The sequence below is a fragment of the Sapajus apella genome, unplaced genomic scaffold (genome assembly GCF_009761245.1).
Source record: "Sapajus apella isolate SASKATOON/1434 unplaced genomic scaffold, GSC_monkey_1.0 scaffold187, whole genome shotgun sequence".
NCBI classification, from domain to species: domain Eukaryota; kingdom Metazoa; phylum Chordata; class Mammalia; order Primates; family Cebidae; genus Sapajus; species Sapajus apella.
The window spans coordinates 83,427-106,913 of record NW_022437127.1 but is presented as its reverse complement, the minus strand read 5'-3'; the positions used below and the strand labels follow the sequence as shown (position 1 = coordinate 106,913).

At 41.6% G+C, this 23,487-nt stretch overlaps 1 protein-coding gene across 4 annotated transcripts; it reads left to right on the top strand.

Annotated features, from left to right (window-relative positions):
- Positions 1–1,830: 1,830 nt before the first annotated feature.
- PRKAB2 (protein kinase AMP-activated non-catalytic subunit beta 2) lies at positions 1,831–20,243 on the top strand. 4 transcript variants are annotated; one of them, XM_032268870.1, is made up of 9 exons: positions 1,854–2,021; positions 2,283–2,461; positions 6,544–6,710; positions 7,535–7,628; positions 7,860–7,980; positions 12,007–12,140; positions 13,089–13,157; positions 14,512–14,548; positions 15,743–20,243. In XM_032268870.1, the coding sequence occupies exons 2-9, from the start codon at positions 2,306–2,308 to the stop codon at positions 15,973–15,975; spliced, it is 1,011 nt and encodes a 336-aa protein (XP_032124761.1). In that variant the 5' UTR covers positions 1,854–2,021; positions 2,283–2,305; the 3' UTR covers positions 15,976–20,243. The 4 variants fall into 4 exon arrangements, with proteins under 4 accessions (XP_032124765.1, XP_032124761.1, XP_032124762.1 ...); XM_032268871.1 differs by having other exon boundaries at positions 1,854–2,047; XM_032268874.1 differs by lacking the exon at positions 6,544–6,710 and having other exon boundaries at positions 1,831–2,021.
- The last annotated feature ends 3,244 nt before the right edge of the window (positions 20,244–23,487 follow it).

The following is a 23,487-nucleotide window of genomic DNA, read 5'->3' as shown; positions in this document are numbered from 1 at the left end:
CTTCCATTTAGCTGTGAAAAACAGTTTATTTCTCTCCTTAAGTGTTCCATTGGCTAACATACTTAGTTTCCGCTAATCTGATTTGACTACTGCAAGGAAATACACACCAAGGACATATTATTTGGCATGGTGAAACCACCTTGGGGTCAGAGAACTGAATACTATACAAGTCAAGGTTTAATGTATTATACCTTCAAGGGCCTTGCTTCAGTGTCCTACGGTAAGGAACTGAAGGGCAGAGGGAGAAAGGTAGGTGGAACCAAAAATGATGTACTCACACAGGAAAGATTTTGGGACTAAGTTGCAGTAAAACTGTACCTTTTTTTTTCTGTAAACTGTCTTTGGTCTATGAGCCAAAGAATGAGTTTATAAGAGGCAGAACAAAAAATGGGGAAGTAGTGAATTTGTTGGACTTAAGTGGGCTGTCAACTTCATAATATAAAAATGAACTTTTCAACAAATAGAGCTGCTCACTCAGAAAGGCTGGCCTATGTAACTTGGGGTTTCCCATCATTGGGCGTGTTTAAGCCTAAGGGACATATCTTGTTAGAAATGTATTACAGTAAACAGTATTCCTGTATCCTTCATTCCACAAATGCTTATGAAAAGTCCACTCTGTATATGAAAAGGAATCAAATCTGGATCTTCTCTCTGCCAGCTGTCAAATCAGTGCTTCTCACACACGTTAATGTGATCTTGTTAAAATGCACATTCTGAACCCTGGGGCCTCAGATTCTGTATTTCTAACAGGCTCCCAGATGATGCCAACGCTGCTAGTCTCTATAACACAGAGGAATAAACATTTCTAGTAGGGAATGAGACATACAAATAACTATAATACAAAGTAAGAATTTGTAAATTCCTTAGAGATTTCAGTAATTGTCATAAAAAACCTGGATACCTCCCAACCCTAGGGCTGTCTTTGCCCTTTTTATACCTTTAGTGTTCCTTCTGATGTTTTCGGTGTTGCTCTCTTCCTGAATTTTCTCTCTTCTGAGGTTTTTCACTGTGTATGCTGTTTCTTAGCCTAGGAGAGTCTTTTAGTTCTTCTCCTAAGACTAACATTTTACTAATTTGTCAAGGCTATCTCCTAAACACTCCATCTTGAATTCTTCCCTGCGACCCCAGTCGGGCTGACAGTTCCTTCCTTGTCGCTCCCCATAGAACAACTTTTCTGTTTTGAGACGGAGTCTTGCTCTGTAGCCAGGCTGGACTGGAGTGCAATGGCGCGATCTCGGCTCACTGCAACCACCGCCTCCCGGGTTCAAGCGATTCTCCTGTCTCAGCCTCCTGAGTAGCTGGGACTGCAGGCCCGCGCCACCACGCCCAGCTAATTTTTGTATTTTTAGTAGAGACGGGGTTTCACCATGTTGGCCAGGATGGTCTTGATCTCCTGACATCGTCATCCGCCTGCCTCGGCCTCCCAAAGTGTTTGATTACAGGCGTGAGCCACCGCGCCGGGAGCAACGACCACTGCTTCCTTCTGCCTGGAGCTGGAAGTCCGTTTTCTTCTTCCCTATGAGGGTCCCGCCTCTCAGGTCGCCAGGCACACAGATGCTGCCCAGAAAACGCGCTGGCGCACCTGAGGCCGGGTGGAAAGCCGCGCCGCTCCTCCAGGCACCGAGCACCGGAGTCCAGGGATGCGGCCTCCGAGTGTCATTTGGGGACGTCCCCTCCGCCGGGTGGTCTCAGGGGCCCAGCGGTCCAGCCATCCCGGGCGCAGCCTCGCCAGGCTTCACAGGCCCCGCCTGGCGCCCCCTCCTGGCGTTAGAGGCTGCGCGCGACTGCCCACCATCGAGGCGGCGGCTAGAGAGGCCGGCGGGCCCCGGGCGCCGCGGCTGAGGGCCGCAGGGAACGCGCACGGGGCGGGCTCCGCGCCGCCGGCCTTGTAGCCATTTTAGGAGGAATCGCTGATCGGCAGCGTGGGGTGCGGCTTCAATTTCAATAACTTTATTGGTGGTGTGACTTGCAGAACAGCCATCACGTCAGTGGCCCCTGGAGGAGTGAGAGCTTCGCCCGAGGTGACTGGGTAGGGGTGCCCCTGGCAGTGAGTGCGGCGGGGACGCGGGGGGCGTCCCGATAGCAGGGCTCCCGAGCTAGGGGCAGCGAGGGCGCCGGGGCATTTGCAGGCGTCCCCGCAGGCCGGGAGAGAGGGCTCCGGGGCTCCGCGTCCCTGGGGCGGGGAATCCCTTGCCAGGTCCCACGGCGCAGGGGCGGGGCTGCGGAGCGCCCCTGACGCGGCGGCTGGGGTGTTCACCGCCAGGTGTTGTTCCCCGCCGTAGGTGGTCCCCGCCGAGCTGCAGCCATGGGAAACACCGCCAGCGACCGGGTGTCCGGGGACCGCCACGGCGCCAAGGCTGCACGCGCCGAGGGCGCCGGCGGCCATGCCCCGGGGAAGGAGCACAAGATCATGGTGGGAAGCACGGACGACCCCAGCGTGTTCAGCCTGCCCGACTCCAAGGTACGCGTCCCACGCCCCCAGCTGGTGGCGGTGCTGCAGCGGGTTCGTTTCCGGGCTCCTGTTCCCTTTCTCGGTTCTTTCCTACGGGGTACTGAACCGGGCTGTGGTTTTTTGAATTAAAGGGATTTTTCGGGGACAGAGGTGTTGGATGGTAATTCCTCTTGCAGTGCCGCCTCAAAATTATAGAGGAGGAGTTTTTGTTTTCCTGGTGTTCTGACTAATCTGTTGGCCACAGTTTTAGGATGGGGACAATAGACAGCCCCCCCTCCCCACCTTGGTTTTTCCTAACATGCACGAGTGCTCTCTTCTATAGCGTTGTTGAATCTGTAGTTTGTAAGCTCTGGTGCAAAACTTCAGAGGGTAGGTTGCAGGAGCTGCTGACCATAGGCGGTAGTTTCTCACCTTTGCCTTGAGGTGGCTAAATGAGTTTCTTTTTTTCTGAAAATGTCTGTATCAGTATCATTTTTGCCCTTCTAGCCGTTCTGCTCTCGTAATCTCTTCCCTTTTGGCACGGCTGTGAGCAGCGACTACTTGCTAATGGAATATTTTCCCCTAGTCTTGGAGACCAATTAAGGACATCATTTGGCTGACTGCTTAATTTTTGTCCCATACTTTATAGTTGTGGTGGTTGAGGTTGTCCCACTTTCACGTTCCGCTGCTGCTCCTCAGGTGGGAGAGCAGATGATTCCACGACTTGTTTACTCCCCAGTGGTACTTCAAAATGTTGCGTGGCTAAAAATCGACAACCCAAAGCTTCCCTGAAGACCTTGCTCTCAATTCCAAGGACTTTCAGGAAGAGGGCAACTTATTTTCACTCTGTAAGAAAGGACAGATGGAGCTGATAGCAGGGGTTACCATTCTGATGTTTCTAATCGCTTTTAGGGTTGTCAGCATGAGATATATGTAATTCCTCCAAGTAGGCTGACGGGATGAGATGGAAAAAGGGAGGGCTTGAGGAGATTGGGGTGTGTTTGATGTTTCTTATCATTTCATCACTTCCCAAGGAACTGGGGCTTTAGAGAGTGAATACAGTATTATTTGCCATATTGGTAGCGCATGGAATTTGGATTCTATCCTTGGATCTCAATTGATAACATAATCACAGCTGGGCGCAGTGGCACAGGCCTGTAATTCCTCACTTTGGGAGGCCGAGGCGGTCGGATCCTTTGAGGTCAGGAGTTCGAGACCAGCCTGACCAACATGGTGAAACCCTGTCTCTACTAAAAATACAAAAACAATTAGCTGGGCGTTGTGGGGCATGCCTGTCGTCCCAGCTACTCGGGAGGCTGAGGCAGGAGAGTCACTTGCGAAGGTGGCCGTGGTTGCAGTGAGTCTAGATGGAACCACTGCACTTGCTTTCCAGCCTGGGCGACAGAGTGAGACTCTGTCTCAAAAAACAAAGAAACAAAAATCACAGACAGAGAAGTGAGAGTGATTAAAAGGAGCATTTCTTGGGGTTTATTATCCATTCTTTTCTTCCACTGAGAATTTATTCTGTATCATTGGGGCTTTCTACAAGCCATCTGACTTCATTTCTTCAGAGCTTTCTAAAGGTGATCTGCCTCATTGTATTTTTACCCTTTTCCTATGTTGATGACTCAGGATTTAAATACAGTGTATTTGTCAAACTGTGACTGCAGTAATTGGTGTCCTGATTAAAAGCCAGGTTGCTCTGTCTGATTTGGGGCCTATTCTGGATTATTTTTATCTCTCACCTCAGTCTTGCCTTTTGTGAATTAAGAAAATTATTCAGATAATTTTCAGATTGTCTGAAAATTAGTTCAGATAATTCCTAAGGTCTCATTTAAATCTAAAATTTTATAGTTTTCAATCTACCTTCTTTACTTCTAACCTCAACATTTTACTTAAACATCAAACTGTAGTTCTAATTGTTTTGCCTGTTTTCCTGGTAGTTTTGCTGAGTAACTTGGAGTAAACAATCTTTCTGCTAGTCAGCTGCATTCATTCCTACCACAGAAATGTCATGTCATAAGTGGAAGGGCTTTCCTCCAAAGCTAGGCATATTAATAGTTTCAAATTCTAAACTGAAAATCCTGCCGTAAAAGTAACTGATAGAAACAGGCAAGGAGGCCTGCTTTGCCTTGAATGCTTGCTTTTTTCAGTGGACTGGTTCGGTGGTTCTCAATCCCGTTTGCATATTAGAATCACCTGAGATGTCTTTAAATACTTTATGGAAAATTTGAAACATTTACAAAGTAGGAAGAAACAGTATAATGATGTCTATATACAAGCTACCCCGTTTGAACAATGATCAGATCTTGAAGGAACATGTAACATCTATACCCCAGTCTGCTATTCCCCCACTAATTATTTTGAAGTTTCCAGACATTATATCAAATATTATTTTATCTGTAATGTTTTAGGATCTACCTCTAAAGATGAGGGGTTTTTCTTTATTTTAACATAATCACGGTATATCTAGGAAGCTTTTTTCCTTTATTTTAACATAATTACAGTATTATCTAGGAAGCTTTTTAAAAATAGATTCCCAGATCTTATATCTGAATCAGAATCTGAGGGTTATTCTTAGGCATATGTAAAATTCTTGCAATTCTAACACAGCCAGTCATACAAGAGTGCATTGTTCTGGGAATATGTAGTTTTCTCTTAAGTCAATTCTTTATATAATGTGAAAGTCCTTTCAATTCTCTTTCTCTGTTTACTTTGGATTATCCTGCTACTGATGTCTCGTACTGTAGTTTTGGGGAATGTCAAGAGAATGTATGGAGGGGAAACTATGTCAACCATTTTGAAAAGAAGGCCCAAATGAATAAGCTAGTCCTTTTTTGGAAAAAAAACAAAAACATTATTCTGTTTAGTAATATTTAGGCTTAGTACTATAGAGTCTCATTTACCAAAGTCACTTAAACCAGTCTAGAACAGGGGTCAGCAAACTTTCTGTAAAGGGCCAGATAGTAAATACTTTAGACTTTGTAGACCATACAGTCTCCGTTACAGCTATGCAATTCTGCCACTGTAGCGTGTAAGCAGCTATAGGTAATTTAGGTAAACAAGGCAGGTATGGTGGCTCGCACCTCTACTCTCAGTTTCTCTGGAAGCTGAGGTGGGAAGATGGCTTGAGCCCAGGAGTTCAAGGCTGCAGTGAGCTATGATCACACCACTCACTGCATTCTAGCCTGGGTGACAGAGCCACGCTGTTTCTCAATAAATAAATAATAGGTAGACAAATAAGTGGAGCTGTTTTCAAATAAAACTTGATAAAAACATCTGGCTCACTGGCTGTCTCCCAACTCTTGGTCCAGAGGATGATAATGAAATAAAACAGGAGGTTTTTTTGTTTTTTTTTTTTTTTTTTTGCAATCCCACATACCTCATTTGATAAGATTACTACTTTTGATAAAGGAAACTGTATTTTCGATCTCTTACTCCTTTAGGTTCTAGAATTTTTATTCCTTCTCCTGAAATAATTAGTATAAACCTAGCATAGGGGAGCAAGTAAGATTTCATAGCTACTTCTCAAGTTTTAAGAAATCAGTGATCTGGTTTTTGAATTTTTACTGTTTCTTCTTTTTGTAACTTATTAGCAGAAATAGTGTTTATGAATTATGAATTTTGATATCTCTAACTTCCATTACAGCTGGTAATTGAGAGCTATTCATATTTGCCTATAAAATATATGAATGACAATTATTTTTTAATAGAACCATACTTTGTTTTTATATATTTTTTTCCTCTTAAAGACTCAGAAGTGTATAATAATTGCCTGCTTATGAGTTAAACTAGTAGTAGGGAATTAGCTTTTTGTTTTTTTTTTTTAAGGGAGAGTCTAAGGTGCTGAAAGGGTGAATGATGTAGGTAGACTCAAAAGTTAGGCTATGATTTAGGCAGTGCTTAAGCATAGGCCATTTGACCATTTTTGGTCCTAGGTGAGTTTTTTTTTTTTTTTTCTATGATTTGTTCAAACTCAGATTTAGTTGCTGATTTTGGGGTTTATATCCTTCGCCAAAGCCTAGCACCTTTCTCTACCCTAGGGAGAAGAGTGACATTTTAGAATTCTTGGGTCACTGTTTATTCTAGGGATGACCTACTCCTTCTTACAGCTCCCTGGGGACAAAGAGTTTGTATCATGGCAGCAGGATTTGGAGGACTCCGTAAAGCCCACACAGCAGGCCCGGCCCACTGTTATCCGCTGGTCTGAAGGAGGCAAGGAGGTCTTCATCTCTGGGTCCTTCAACAATTGGAGCACCAAGATTCCACTGATTAAGAGGTGAAGACAAGTGTCTTGGATGAATCTAAGGGTCCAGGAATAGAGACCTAGTTTCTTTTCTCAGAAGAGAAACCCCGCTGGACTACTTTTCCCCACTGCTAAGGACTCTCTCTAGAACGCGCCCTTTTCTGTGGCCACTTAGTATATCTGTGGGATTTTAAACTTCATAGTGAGTCAGAGATGTTTTACCCCTTAGAATATGATTGCCTCAGAGGGATTCATAATAGCTTTGTGGCTACATTCTTTAGGGCTGTGTTATACAAGTCCTGGCTATGCTTGTGGGAAGTCTTCTGCAACTGGCTGAGTCTTGTTGCTCTGACTTCTGCACTAAAGCAAAACACATTTTGAAGTTCTAGGTAGTCATGTTATTTATTGCTCCCAAAGCAATAATGGATGATTTAACTGGTTGTCAGAGTGGCCTATTGTATGATAGGTCATTTTCCAGAAAAGGTTCACCAAAATAGAGAAAGAACACCTTGAGGCACTGCATCCTGAACCTACCTGTCTTATTTGCACTGGTTAGGAGCTTGTTCTGCTGAAGCAACATAGTTATACTAAGGTGACCCATTCGAGAGGATTAATGTTTTTATTATTCTTTTCCAGATATTGGTTAAGAACTAACGTTGTTGGGAGGAGCTGATAAATACACGTCCAAGATGATACAAAAAAGGAGAATGGGTTTATACATTGCTTTTTATACCAGGGGATACAGTGGCTTAGGAATCTGGGAGATCATTCAGATGATACTATGATTGCCACTTGTTTTTTACGTTCGGTCTTCTAAAAGGAACGTGGCCTGTTTGCTTTTCTTTTTTCTTCTGTAGCCATAATGACTTTGTTGCCATCCTGGACCTCCCTGAGGGAGAACACCAATACAAGTTCTTTGTGGATGGACAGTGGGTTCATGATCCATCAGAGGTAAGGCCTTGATCTCCAAGGGTGACCATTGACTTAGCAGTCCCATTTTAGCTGTCATTTCTGTCAAGACTGATGGGCAGCTGCTCCCCTACACTGGAGGATTTCTCTCTTGATAAAACATGGAGGTGCTAAGTCTAATCACATGTAAATTTTAGGATAAAAGAGTAAGGTTGGATGGAAAAGATGGATTTGAAAGAGAGATTCAGTATTTTTTTCTATTCACTGTTTCAGCCTGTGGTTACCAGTCAGCTCGGCACAATTAACAATTTGATCCATGTCAAGAAATCTGATTTTGAGGTGTTCGATGCTTTAAAGCTAGACTCTATGGAAAGTTCTGAGGCATCTTGTAGAGGTAATTTTGTAGTATTTACCTTTCTTTGCTGTGTCTTTCTTGTATCTTCCGAAAAGTTGTTTATGTATGTATATATATAGAGAGACAGACAGAAAAAGAAGAGAGTGAGCCAGGGTGGAGGCAGGGGGTGGAGGGGAGGGGGGCGAAGAGAGAGAGAGAGAGAGAAAGAGAGAGAGAGAGAGAGATTGATTGAGAGACTAAGATTGAGATTTCTCCTGTAAGTTTAGGTCTTTTCTTTCCTGCAAACACCCACACACATACAGACACTAACAAGTCTCATGGTATAATGTTTACCTTATTACATGTGATATACTCCATTTGCTACGTTATCTTTTATAACTCACTAATGGGCTGCAGCCCATAGCTTGAAAAGCTATTTCTAGTGATATTTCAGGTTTTCCACTAACCTTCGACGATATTACCCAGCAGAGGTGATACACGTCTGTAGTTTGTCCCATGTGCCCCATCTTAATCCTGCCGGTTTGAGAGCTCAGTTAGTGGTTTCATGATTTTTATGAGGCCCTAAAAGTGTGAAAGAAAAAAAAAAAGGGTTAAAAAAAAACAAAAAATGAACCACAGCCTGGGCAATATGGCAAGACCCATCTCTACATAAAATTTTTAAAAATCAGCTGAGTGTAGTGGCACATGCCTGTGGTCCCAACAACTTGGGAGGCAGAGGTTGGGAGGATTGCTTGAGCCTAGGAGGTTGAGGCTACAGCGAACCATGTTTAAGCCTCCGCACTCCAGCCTAGGCAACAGAGCGCGGTCCCGCCTCAAAAACAAGACACCCCCATCCCCAACAACAGTTGTGTTGTAGATAATTGAAATTTTGTAAGTTTTTAGTTAGAAAAAAAGTCTTTGGTAGAGGAGAAGGTCTTTACACGTTTGTGTCCTCTAATATTATTTGATCCAAGACCTTCATCTCTACTTAAAATTGCTATAGTATCAGACAGTGTTTTGCTAACCACACCTGTAGTTACCATTTTGTTACTTTATAATAAGAGCTGAGACTATCTAAAGAATTGTGCACTGTATTGCCAGTGAGCACATTTCTCTCTTGTGAGTTAAAACCTGCCTCTGCTACTAACTAGTTTTGCCATCATGAACAAATCTCTCAACCTTTTCATTCTGAGTTTCTTCACAGTAAAACCAGGGACTTAAACTCTCAGTGATCTCAGCTGAGTAGGCACAGTACCTTAAGTGGAACATATTTGAATCTCAAGGGAGAAGGCTGGTTTTTGCTGTTTCTAAAAGAAATTATTGGCTGGGCACAGTGGTTCACGCTTGTAATCCCAGCACTTTGGGAGGCTGAGGTGGGTGGATCACCTCAGGTCAGGAGTTCAAGACCAATCTGGCCAACATGGCGAAACCCTGTCTCTACTAAAAATACAAAAATTAGCCAGGTTTGGTGGTGCGTGCCTCTAATCCCAGCTATTCCGGAGGCTGAGGCGAGAGAATCACTTGAACCTGGGAGACAGAGGTTGCAGTGAGCCGAGATGGCGCCACTTTGCTCTAGCCTGGGCAACAGAGTGAGACTTTGTCTCAAAAAAAAAAAAAAAGAAAAAGAAAAAAGAATTATCAATAGTGTGATAATCTGTTGAGGAAAGTTTTTAAAAAATTTTTTCATCGTATAAGCTCAGAAGGTTAAACTGGACATTATTTTTGACTGGTGGGATAATAATTTAAAAGGGTTTAAAAATGTTGAATTAGATTATGAGAACACTTGTGACTAATTTGTGTATTGTATGATTCTGGCAAAGTAACCAATAAATAATAGACATGTAATCATAATTATGTATAGAGAAGACGTAACACACTTGTGAGATTTCCCTCCTTTCCCTAATTTCCCAATCTACTGAGGTAATGTTTATAATCCATTTTGTACTAGGAATCTGCAGATAATGGATTTTAGTGTGCACTCATTTACTCTCTAGCCATGTATGTAACTTTAGGCAAATAACCAATTTGTATTTTTTTTTTTCTGATGAAAAGGCAATAAAAACTATTCTGTGTACTTCCCAAGGGTATTTTGTGGATCATGTGATGAAATAACAAAGTACAATACTTTGAAGTTTCAAGTTCGATATATTTTTAAGATATTATTTATTGTCAGAGTATTACTTTTACTTTTTTTCCTTACATGTATTTTTTATTTTTTAGTTGACACATAACAATTGTACATATTTATGAAATACAGTGTGATGTTTCAGTACATTTATATGATATATAATGATCAAGTCAGGGTAATGATCATATTCATCATCTCACAGATTCATCATTTCTTTGTGGTGATAACGTTCAAAATCCTTTCTTCTAGTTATTTTATTTTGTTACATTATTGTTACTTGTATTCAGTCTCTTGTGCAATGGAACACTGGAACTTAGTTCTTAGAATGAATTCTCACATCTGTAATCCCAGCACTTTGGGAGACCAAAGTGGGAGGATCACCTGAGCCCAGGGGTTTGAGACCAGCCTGGGCAACATAGTGAGACCCTGTTTCTACCAAAAAAATAAATTTGCCGGACATGGTAGCACATGCCTTTAGTGCCAACTACTCTGAAGGCTGAGGTGGGAGGATTGCTTGAGCCCAGGAGGTCAAGGCTGTAATGAGCCGTGATCAAGTCACTGCACTCCAGCCTAGGCGACAGAGCAAGACTCTGTCTCAAAAAAGAAACAGTAACATTTAAATAAAAGATATTGTCATAATATAGTTCTCATCATTTTTGTATATTCTATTCTCATCTGCATACTTTTTTCATTTTTCTGAGATGTAATTTATAGATGATAAGATTCACTCTTAAAGTGTACAACTCAGTAATTTTTAATAGATTCAGAGTTGTGTGATTATCACGACTATCCAGTTTCAGAGCATTTTTATCCCTCACATAACAAACCCTGCACCCATTAACAGTCACATCCCATTCCCTCTTCCTCTCAGTCTCTGGCAACCACAAATCTACTTGCTGTCTTATGGGTTGGCCTGTTCTGGACATTTCATATCAGTGGAATCCTACAGTATGTGGTGTTTTGTGACTGGTTTCTTAGACTTAGCATGTTTTCAGGGTTCATCCATGTTGTAGCCATGTATCAGTACTTTGCTCTTTTTTTTAATGGCTGAAAAAGGTCCATTGTATGGACATACTGTTCATCCATTCATTAGTTGATAGACACCTTGATTGTCTCCACTTTTTGGCATTATAAATAATATTATGAACACTGGTGTACAAGTTTTTGTGTAGACATATGTTTTCATTTCTTTTGGGTATATACCCAAGTGTATAATTGCTGGGTCATATGGTAACTTTATGTTGAACTATTTGAGGAACTACCAAGCTATTTTCCAAACTGGCTACACTGCTTTACATTCCTACTAGTAGTGGGGATAGCATGAGTCTTCCAGTTTCTCCATTCCTTTGCTGACACTTGTTATTGTCTGCTGTTTGATTTTAGCCATCCTTGTGAGTATGAAGTGGTAGGATTATTGTGGTTTAATTTGCATTTCCCTAATGACGGTTATATACATTTTGTCATTGTTGCAATCGTTGTATCCGTAGTCGTAGGAGTTTATAAGCTTGTTGTTTGGCTGGAAAAAAGAAAAAAAATCTAATCTTTTCACATTGTTTGAAAGTTACAAGGCATCTTCACATCCATTACCTAATTTGATTTCCTCAAAAATATCATGAAATAAGGCAAAGATTATTTTTATTTTGTGAAGAAACCGACCCTTGTGGAGGGATTCTTCCAAGAAAAGGAGTAGCTCTTCCCCGAGCCTAGGTCTTTGACTCTTCATCTCTTTGTCTGTCTCCCAAATCATGTTGCCATATTGAGGAGCTCCATGGTTTAAAACGTCCAGGGGACTCAGATTTTTCCTCTGGTTACCTTATAGCTGTAGATCCAACAGGTCACAGGTTTGTGATCCAGGACTTCTACCATATTTAATGTTAGCTGCCATGTATCGATAGCTTTTTCCATGCATTCTTGCTAATTCTCCAACTATTTCTCATATTTGGGTAAATATCTTTCAGACCTTTCCAGCTCACCTCCAGGGCCTTATGGTCAAGAAATGTATGTGTTTCGATCTGAGGAAAGATTCAAATCTCCTCCTATCCTTCCTCCTCATCTACTTCAAGTTATTCTTAACAAAGACACTAATATTTCTGTGAGTATGCTGAGTATTACTGGGGGATCTAGGGGTCTATGACCATTTGGACCAAAGTTCAGTAATCTTAGAGGTTAGGATTATTACAGAGGTGTGTTGAGATTATGAATCATACACATATCAATAACAATACAGATTTCCTTTTTCCAGTGCTGAGTCACAGCTTCTTCAGGGACTGACATAAAAATGTGTAGTTGTCTCCTCATCATAATCTAATCAGGATAAGAGCTATAGACTTCTGTTTGAACATAACATGAAGGAGTAGTTACCATTTGGGGATGTACAATAGAATTATAAAAGCTTTTTTTTTTTTTGGAGACTGAGTTTTGCTCTGTCACCGAGGCTGGAGTGTGGTGGCGTGATCTCAGCTCCCTGCAACCTCTGCCTTCCAGGTTCAAGTGATTCTCCGGCCTCAGCCAAGCAAGTAGCTGGGATTACAGGTGTCCGCCACCAGGCCCAGCTAATTTTTGTATTTTTAGAAGAGACAGGGTTTCACCATGTTGGCCAGGCTGGTCTTGAACTCCTGACCTCATGATCTACCCACCTCAGCCTCCCAAAGTGTTGGGATTATAGGCGTGAGCCACTGTGCCCTGCCAAAAGTTTTTTTGTATATAATTTATATCCCTGTTCAATCTACTTGATTCCTGCTATGATTATTTGCCTTGTAACACAACTCTTCCTTGTGTGTTGTGGGCAAGGCTTTTATTTTAGCTCTCTTAAGGAAGAGAGATGCTGAAGCTTAGGATTTCTGCCCTGGACTGTTAATTTTTCTAATTTTCTGTAATAGGATTGTATCAATGATACATACTGGAGAGGGTACATTATTAAAAAGAGATAACACATTCTAGATTAAATTTCTCAACATCCCAAAGAGCTCTGAGGAAGAGTAAGCTGTTTGGTTTGTCTGTGCATTAATTTCATTTAGTAATTTTTTTCCCTTTCTCTTAGTGTGACCCAGCCTTACTCCCTGAGCCCAACCATGTTATGCTGAACCATCTCTATGCGTTGTCCATTAAGGTAAGTGGTAACCCTGACTCTACATAGGGCTCCCTGGAACGAGAGGACAAGGGCAACATACGTTCTCAGTGGTTACTTTCCTGCTGTTTCGCTGAAGCTGGAGCTGGTAGTAATGATCAAATTATGGAAGAACTCTCTTTTTTTAATTACTAGGTTGTTTTAAAATCTCAGTCTCTGTGATTTGGCTGGTTGTATTGCCCTCTGATAGGAGTTTTTTGCTGCCCAGTTACTTTTTGGGTGACTAGAATCTTTATACCAGCTACTTACTTAAGTTTGAGTTCATAGTACAGGATTTCATCTGCAGAAAAAACAGGTTTAGCTTCCAGTTCAAAGAATGCTTTGAATGTGGTATTGAGGCTTTCACTTTTTTACAGGTAGAATTGAGCTACTTTCGGGTACCCCATTCATATATGCTTAGGGGCTTACGTGTCTCCTAAACACGAGGTAATGGAGAAATGTGACCAGATTTGCCTGGTCCCCTTTAACTCTAGAGTCCTCCTTGGTTTTTCTGCTGCTTTAGAGTCTGAGTTGAAAATAGCCATTCTATTCTGTCTTGTTATGTCTTTGTGGTTTGGCTATTGGAATAAAGTTATATAGCTCTGTGGTTATCAAACTAGGCTATTATCAGAGTCTCCTGGGCTTCTCCTGTAAAAGTACAGATTCAACAGTTCCATTCCCAGAGGTTCTGAATAAGTGCGCCCAGGATGGGCCCTAGTAAAAATACAGATTCAACAGTTTCATTCCCAGAGGCTCTGAGAGTAAGTGCACCCAGGATGGGCCCTAGTAAAAATACAGATTCAACAGTTCGATTCCCAGAGGCTCTGAGTAAGTGCACCCAGGATGGGCCCTAGTAAAAATACAGATTCAACAGTTCCATTCCCAGAGATTCTGAATAAGTGCACCCAGCATGGGCCCTAGTAAAAATACAGATTCAACAGTTTCATTCCCAGAGGCTCTGAGTAAGTGCACCCAGGATGGGCCCTAGTAAAAATACAGATTCAACAGTTCCATTCCCAGAGGTTCTGAATAAGTGCACCCAGGATGGGCCCTAGTAAAAGTACAGATTCAACAGTTCCATTCCCAGAGATTCTGAGTAAGTGCATCCAGGATGGGCCCTAGTAAAAATACAGATTCAACAGTTCCATTCCTAGAGATTCTGAATAAGTGCACCCAGGATGGGCCCTAGTTATTTTTTTAAGCTGCTTTTACTTCTTGGATGTGTAGCTGGATTTGGGAAATCACGGATACAGCTAACAAATTATGTGGTACTACGTAACACTTAAAAATATATTATTGAATTTAATTTTTATAATAATCTGTGAGATATGTATTATTTTTAACCCCTGTTTTATAGATAAAGAAACTAAGGCTCAGAGAAGGTCAAATTGCCAGTAAGTACCAGAGGCAGGACTGAGGTCCAGCCCTCCATGCTGACTTCATGTTCTTTCCTGTATTATCATCATGCCAGGTCTTTCCAAGATGGTCTTTCTCACCTGGTCCTCATTTCCACAAAACCTGTGGAAGTGTCGAGTGAATTTTTTACCTGCCTTGCTTCTGTCATAGTTAGGCTTTAGTTAGTCAACATGATTGATTCTGGAATATTATCATGTTAGTCAACATGATTCTGGAATGTTAACCCGAGAAGCATTCATTGTGGATAATACAGCCTGGGGGGAGGTGGAAGGACACACTGGTTCTAAATTGGATTTGCTTGGGTTATTTGGGATCTGACGGATTTTGCCTCCTGTAACTGCTTTTTGGATGTCATCTAATATGCATAGACTTGCCACCTCCTCCTGTGGTACATCTGTAGTCTGTAACACAGCCTGGGAAATGGTGCCTCTTGCTGTCTTCATACTGGTTCTGACTCAGGTGAAGGTGTTGATTATTGTGGCTCAGCTTGGTTCTGACCCATTCCTGATTCTCTCAGATTGTTTAGGTGGTTTGGAATTGATCCATTGGATTGAGTGTCCTTCTGAAGAGGATTTTGGTGTTTACTTTGTTCAAAGATAGAGGGGGATTCTTAGGTTCCCTCTAAATCAGAGAGGACTTTTTGAATTATCCCCGGGATTAAATGGAAATTAGACCTGCTTTGGGACTTGGGAATTGTTTTTCAGAAGGATTGTTTCTTTTTTTCTCTTTGTCTTTACGACTTTCTTCTAGATATGGATGCCAGGATATTTCTTTCTTTCTTTTCCTTGCTAGTTTAAAGCCCAATATTAGAATTTAAAGTAGGGAAGGGAGCAAGGTAGGAGACTAATATTTCTTCAGCACTTAAATGTCAGCAACTGTGCCAGATGTTGTCATGTAATCAGCAGAGCCACGTTAATGGTAGGTATTATCTTTTGCAACAATGAGATAAAAAGACTTAGACACACTAAGTAGATTACCCAAGACCACAAGTAGAATAATCATAGGAATCAGATTGGAACTGAAACTGATTTGACTCCAAAGCCAATCTTCTTCTCTTATATCAAACTGTCTCTGTTAAAAGTGAGTGACTGTGAAGGACTGAAGGCTTTGGAAGAGCTACCTACTACTGTCTTAGCTAATGAATTAGCTGCGTGTGTTTCTTTTCCTTGCAGGACAGTGTGATGGTCCTCAGCGCAACCCATCGCTACAAGAAGAAGTATGTTACTACTCTGCTATACAAGCCCATCTGAAGGGATCCCTTCTTGCCTTCAAGGATTCAGGAGAAGCATCTCCCTTGCCTTTCTGGACTGAACCAGTCTTACCTGAGACTGGAAGGCTGATTTGCTTTGAGGCTGATATGTGTGTTTCAGAGCCTCTGAGTAGGATGCTCTGCTTTTGCATTTGATTGCAGATGAGAGCTTTATGAGTTCACGGAATTTATTTTAAGAAAAAAATATATAAACATATGAGAAGAAGGTACATGGAAGCCTCCTAGCCCCAGCTAGAAGTATTATCTCTGCCTGTGGGTTTTCACCAAGACCTATTTGGGAGCGCTGCAGGAATAACTATATAGGAAGCTTTTTTCCTAAAATGAAAGAACAGCAGACTCTTAGGATCCTTGCTGGGCGGAGGTTCTATCACTGCTACCTTGGCTCTCCAAGGAATGGGCTTGTGCTAGACAGCTGCCCTACTTACAGCTGCCCCATCGCAAGGGCAGTTTTTCTTGCATGGGTTCTCTGTATTCCCAGAGTATGTGGCACAGTCTGTGTTGTTGGTATGATACCAGATGCCTCACAAGAACCCTTTCCTCTCATTTCACATTCTTCCTTTAACAGCCTCCCGTACCTGACCCCTCTCTAACACAAAACTCACTGGGTAAGTGACTTTTTATGGCACCTGAACCACCCCGGAGACGAGGGCTGCCAGAAGGTCTTTTCAGCCCAGCACAGGCCCAGGCCGCCTGGTAGTGCTTGCTTTAACTTCTGAAGAAAATATATCTCAGCATTCTAAGACAGGCAGAATGCAGAACATCTGCTTTTTTGTTTGAGTTTGGTGCCAAGGCTCAGGCTGTATTGGCAAATTCCCAAAAGTCTTCCCACTTGGCCTGGCCCTACTTCTGTCTTTTCTCTCTCAGCACACACTTCTGAAAGTAGGAGTGAAACCAGGGAGTACTTTCATGTCTTTCATCCTTGAAAGATTATGTGCTTGCATTTTTTTTTTTTTTTTTTATTTAAAAATGCCTTTTCATTGGTCTTAAGAGACTGCATTGGAGAATTTCAGGCTTTTGATAAATGCTTCTTCAAATTCTCTTCTCTAGTCTAGCCCTCCGTGGTCTTAGATTAATATGGCCAACCATATACACATCACTAAACACTGCTCTAGATAAACTGCTCAGGTTCATTTAACTCCTTGAACTTGATGCACCTAACAGGTTCCCTCATTTTAAAGATTTGCTAGGCCAAGAAACAAGAAAGTATTCCTATATTCCCAACCATGAAAAGCATCATGCTTTGCACCAAGTGTTAACAAGATCATTTTGTTCCCCGGCCTCTTCTTTTTAAAGGTGTTTGATGATGAAGTGGGGTCACTGATTTCCATTTGTGAAAATGGAAAATATTCAATCAACTTTTGGAGTTCAGAGATAAAATATTTTTGCCCAAGTGGCTGGGGCTCTTCCATTTTACAGATAAGAAGGCAAATATTCAGCACTAAAGGAGGCTAAACTGTTGATGAATGAGAGACTCCCTGACCGCTCAGATGAGCCTAGCCACACTGAAAGGGCACCTCCAGGTCAGGTTAGCTACCTCCTGTCTCCCATGCAAAGCGGACAACACAGTTGTCTTTGGGCCTGTAGACCTCTTGGGTCCCAGGTGTGATAGAGTAAGCTATGGGGTTGTTGTTTTGCTGGGATGCAAATAACTAAATGCTTTGGTGGTTAATTTCTAAGAGTAAATACTACTTTAGCCATCTGAGGCCACCTTCTGCAGCAAAAGGCTTTTGTGGAGAACATTTTATGGTCCCAAACACTTTTTGAATAGTGTGCCATTTAAAAATCCAGGCCAGAGCCTATTACAAAACTCTCAGGATTTACCGTCTTCAGTTGTACTAGAATTTTGTTTTTATCCAATACCCATTAAATAAGTGGGCCACTTAGGAAGACTCAAAATCTTGGTTGTTACATGAAATTTGTTATATTCATATTTCTTGTAAACAGTATCAAAATGTAATATCTATGTGTTCATGTGTGAAAATTTTTACTCCACACAGGTGTATCAGTAGAGTGGGGCAGGAAAAGAGATCTCTTCAATTTCTCTCAGGCCCAAGGCTTTTGTGAAATGGGTCTGCCTCCAGTGACAGAGGGTTTGGTGCTAGTGACCTTCAGATCTTTCTATCTGGAAATGTGCAGAGAGTGTCAGTTTCCCATGTTCTGAGGTAACTCTCAGCCAGATGTGAAATGGGAGCATACCAGCTGGCATAGAAGGGAATGGGTAGGAGGAACTGGGTGGTGACTCCTCCAGCCCTGTCCCTTTTCCATACGGCTGATATATCCCATGGTTCTGAGAGGCCTTGTCTCACTCTGCCTGGAAGAGGGAGGGAGAGAAGGAAGTAACCCAAAGTACTACTCATTCCTCCTTGTATATTGATTAAAGGGATAATTAATTTTATGCAGGAGAGAGTTTGACAGATTTTGAAAATGACTAAAGGCAAAAAAAATCTTTTTTAGCCTTTATTTTGCCTGTTGGAATTTTACAGAGTCAAAGTAGGCAGAACAAGAAAATAGCTCTTCACAGGGGCTGACCCTTAAAGAACTGCAGCATGGTTTTGGAATTGTGGGGAAGAGAAGAGGGTCCGAGCTGAGGAGTAATGATAGGAGAATAAAAGCTTGAATAACGTAGAACAGAAAATGTCCTCTTTGAAACAGAAATTAAATCAGACACCACACGGTGGTGTCCTTGGATCTCACCGTACAGAATCAGAGTGTATAACCAACTTCCCTTTCCTCTCTATTCTGCTTTAAGCTCATTTGTCCGGCAGACTTTACCAGTGTGTCAGACGTTACCTAAAACACATGGGTTAGTCATGCTGCTGGTACAGAGAAATTCCACAGCATGATTATTAGCCTCCCTTAAGGTTGGAATTGGATGGGATTTAACCATTCTGGGCAACACCCCTGAAGGGCATACCTGACCTCAGTAGTGTTGGCTTTTTAAACGTATGCTTGTATGGTAGAGAAACTTTGTAAAAGAAGAATCCAAGAGAAGTTTGTGAGAATCCTACAAACCCAGGCCCATTCACTTTGTTCCAGTTCTTTCTTGTCTCTTGTAGATCTAATGGGTCTGGGATAAAAACTTTGAAAAGTGACAGTATTCCGTGTATGCTGTTAAAATGAAGTTAAGTTTGGAAAGAAGTGATACCTCTAGACTGGGTTTATATTAATCTGGGATATAAATGAAGAAGACATACTAACAGAATTCCCTGCTTTTAATTGGGGAAATAGGGCTTTAATAATTTTGACCTCGACTAAAAATGATATGCAATAGTCTATGTTTGTGTGTGTTTGAAATTCATTCTGTTCTCAGAGATTTCTACATTCTCACATTCTAGTGATTTGGGGCATGGGCTTAACAGCAGATGTACAATGTATTCCTGCATTATTCCGATTCATCCTTAAAGCCCAGTTTTTGCTGTCTTCTACCAGGGCTGCTGATTCCAGTTACCCGTGGTACGGAGGACCTGGGAGGGTAGCAACTAGGGTCTTTCAAAACTCTTTGGATCTAAGCGTTTGTCTCTCCTTAAGTGCCAACCACAATTGGAGATGGTAGGACTGTGATCTCTGCAATGAACCCAGACTTGCAGAGTAAAAAGCCAAATCTTTTTTTAAATTATAAGAAAGAAGAAAAAAACAGAAAAACTCAAGTCTATTACTTACAGAGTCCAATTCTTAGCAATGGAATCCTGGGATTCCAGTTTGGGCTTTGTGTTGATTTGCTTTTCTCAATTGTGCTTCGAAATAAATAAGCTTTATTACAAATTAATTTTTTATTAATTTCAATATTAATTGGAGTTAACTTGAATTAATTGTATGTAGCACAGCACTTCTGCAGTAAGACGGGTGTGAAATACTAAACACTGGATTTTGTAGGTGTCAGGTTAAATGGTCAACGGATACCTACATTAAGTAATATATTAGGTATTGGTGATCTTACTTCTTTTCTGTTCCCCTCCACAAAACACTTACCCAACCCAGCTTGTGGTTTGGGACAGCCGAAGCTCACTGCTGTTGGTCAGTCCTAATCTCTGCATGGGTCTCACATATCAGACTTGTTTGAATTTTGGTAAAATGGAGCATGCTGATTGGTATTACATGGCAGCATTTCGAATGAGTGCAGCTCTGTGTCTGTCAGAAAGGAGAGCTACGACTATAATTCGAAGGGAGTTAAATATGTGAGTCCTCTTTTAAATGGTGCTTTTTGTAACCTTTAATGCTGAGGTACAGAGCTGCTTTTCAATATTTCATATAGGCGTGGAATACAGGAGTGGATTTTAAAGCTGCTCTCCGAATGTAATTTGTCACCGGACTCTAACACACCTGGAAATTATATGACATGACACATACAGAAATGTTGTGGGTTTTTTCCATAAAACTTTAATAAAATTATTATACAGCAATAATATTTGAGTTATTTATTGATGATGGATTATATTATCAATGTCAGTTTGTCTTGGTGTCTCAGGGCCTAAATAATGTGAATTGCAAAACAGCACATTTGAAAGAGAGAAATCTTAGATGTAGGGGACACAAATGATGTCCTTCTACCTATCACTTTTTCTCTTTTTGTTTCAGGCTCTGCCAACATTAACTGTAGGAATGCAGACATAGTCAGTGATCGGTTTTCAGCATTTTCTCTGAGCTGGTTGCACGTTTAGCTATCATCCTGTACTGGATAAGCTGAGCTCAGACCAGTGATTCTTAGCTCTGGCGGCACGTTCATATCACCCATGCAGACTCTGTAAACATTGATGCCCAGTCCATTTCCACCCGATGGACATCTCTGGTATGGAGTCCAGGCATCTGCATTTTTTAAGTTCCCCCAGATAACACTAATAGACATCTAGGATTGAGGACTGCTATCTTGGACCCTTCCTATTCTCTTTCTCTGTCAGATGGTATGCTTCATTGCATATGAAAACATTATATACTTTATTCTGATAGCAGATCATTCACCTCAGATGGCCTTGTTCAGGGCCATGATTATAATGTGATTTCTGTTTCCATTCCATCATTTCACAAAGCTTCTATATACCTGGCCTCTGGACTACGTTTTCCTAAAACAACCGCACTGTCATAAATTTGGTGCTTTAAACAGTCAACTGAGTTGAACTAAGGGAGAAAAGAGCCTGACAATGTGGAGTGTGAGAACAGGGGTTGCTGAGGGCATGGGAAGTGTAAGACAGAGGGACATGAAAGGAAGACCTGTGACAGTAGTGATCAACCAGAACAGTTCACCTTAAACCTCCATAGCAGGTCAAGAGATTACCTCCAAACTAGAGGTGGGAAGTGGGTTATGGTATGAACTCAGCCTCTGGAAGAATGTTCTCCTAAACATCATGCGCCCCAGTCACTGAAAACAAAGTGGCACCAGAATTGCACCAGGGCCCAAACTTGTACTGCTATGCTTGCTAAAGCATTTATTTCTGGCCCACTTGGCTTGGAGTCTTGTAGTATCTCTTCCAATGACCCCCTTCTCCCCTGTGTTGACAGTTAACCATGAGACAAGTGATTGTGGCGCCTCACGAGTCTCTTCCTCTCTCTACTCCTCTGTCCTTTGTGGTCACTGTTGATCCAGATTCACACATGCAGGTCTGGAGTACCATGTCCCTTTCTCTAAACCATTCCCTGGCTCCAAGGCATGTCCATTGACTGAAGATGAACTCTGTGCTCTCCTGGTGGTTAACATTCTCTCAGCACTTAGCTGCGTTCATGAAGGAGGCTCCTGTCTTGAGAGTTCTCCCTTTCTATTGACTTCCTAAGTAGAAAGGCAAAGTTCTTTGTCAGAAGTTAGAAGGTTTAAGGTCTGTATGCTGGGTGATATTTTAAACACAAAGTAGGTTTTCACAGACTTCTCAATGACTCCTGAACTAATTTCCCTTTACTACATCTTCCAGAGCCCTTTTGCTAGGGACAACTTATGATGAGGACATTAGGTAAGGACGTTGAACCCCTGAAAGAGTCATGGAGGTTACCACAGACCTGTGTACCTGGACGGGGTTGAGGCGTGGACTCTGACTCCAGACCAGCTGATATTCAAAACTATGACCTAGAACTCTTACTTTGGGGATGGGGGAGGGCTCTCTGTTACTGATTACAATCGTTCTGGATCACAATTATAAATCAGGTATAGAGATTGGGTAGTGGAATGGGTATTGGACTCAACAGAATCTTGGAAAATATTTCTGGGGGTCAGGGGATAGGCTGTGAATATTACAGATGTTTGGAAACATTTGTGCCAACCTGAAGACGGTGTTTCTTTTTCTTTCCCAATTAGCAGAGCTGTGTTCTGTTTGTCATCTGGGAGAGGGGTCAGTCTAGAGTTAGAATATCTAGGGATGATGTAAAGGAATATGACAGTCCAGAAATCTACCAGATTAAGAGCCAGTCTGAGCTCAGAGAGGATTTTGAGACAAAATATGGCATTTTATTTTTTGATGGAGCTGAGCATTGTGGCAGTAACCAGCACTAGATGAACTAAAGTTCAGGAGATAAGGTAAAACTATCCAAGGTGAACTGAGATTACCAGCCATTTTATCCCCGGGGCCCATTTGCTGACTTTGTGCATGAACTGAGGACTGACCTTTGCTCAGACAGAGGATATTAGATGGGTCAAATGACATTAAATACCAAGCAGTGGATCCCTAAAATATGGGAAACAAATGAGGTGATCCCTTTAGTTGCCCAGCTTACTACCCTGAGAGTGTTTCTGGGTTAAAACTGGAAAACCGAGCTTCCAGCCTGGTGAACTCCTTGAGCTGAGAACGTTAAGTACAGAACTCGGAAGAGTTTTGCATCAGTAGTGGAGAACAATTGGCCCAAGACTGAATGCTTATGGTAGGCAGAACCACGACCCTCCAAAGACGTCTACATAGTAATTCCCAGAATCTATGATTATGTTAGGTTACGTGTTGAAGGGTAACTAAGATTGCAGATGGAATCAAGTTTGCGAATCAGCTCACCTTGAGATGGAAAGATTACCCTGTATTATTTAGTTAGGCCCAATCTAATAAGTGCAAGAGGGAAGTCAGAGTGATAGGACATGAAAATAGCTTAACTTGCTGTTGCTGGCTTTTAAAGATGAAAAAGAATTATAAACCTAGGAATGTGGGTAGCCTTAGGAGCAAGGAAATGGATTCTCAGAGCCTCCAGGAAGAAACATGGTGGTTTTTAGTTCAGGAAGACCCATTTTGGACATACATTTGTATTGTTTTAAGTGACTAAGTTTGTTGTAATTTATCAACAGCAGTGATAAAAAATGAATACAACACAGCTAAGGTCTGATCTAATATCTTAAATGCAAGAGCCATAGGATCAATTTATTTCCAAGTAACTTACCTGCATCCTAGAACAAAGCCCAAGAATATTTATAGGAAAACAAAAATGTTCATCACCAAACAAGAAAACATTCGCCATATCGGACATCAGAAAATAATTATGGGGCATTCAAAAAAATAGAAAAACCGAAATGAGAAAAAAAATCCATCAACTGAAATTGACTCAGAACTGATGTAGAGGATAGAAATAGCAGACAGTTGAAACAATAATAAGTTTATATGTTCAAAAGCTGGAGGAAAAATTGAACATGTTTATATATATAAATATATGTTTGTTTTGTCACATGTCTGAAAGACCCAAATTGAACTT

Coding starts and splice junctions, on each gene's coding strand:
- PRKAB2 (XM_032268870.1), top strand. CDS start 2,306: ATGGGAAACACCGCCAGCGACCGGGTGTCCGGGGACCGCCACGGCGCC. Junction 13,158..14,511: donor TCTATGCGTTGTCCATTAAG/GTAAGTGGTAAC, acceptor CCTGTTTTATAG/ATAAAGAAACTAAGGCTCAG. Junction 14,549..15,742: donor CAGAGAAGGTCAAATTGCCA/GTAAGTACCAGA, acceptor TTTTCCTTGCAG/GACAGTGTGATGGTCCTCAG.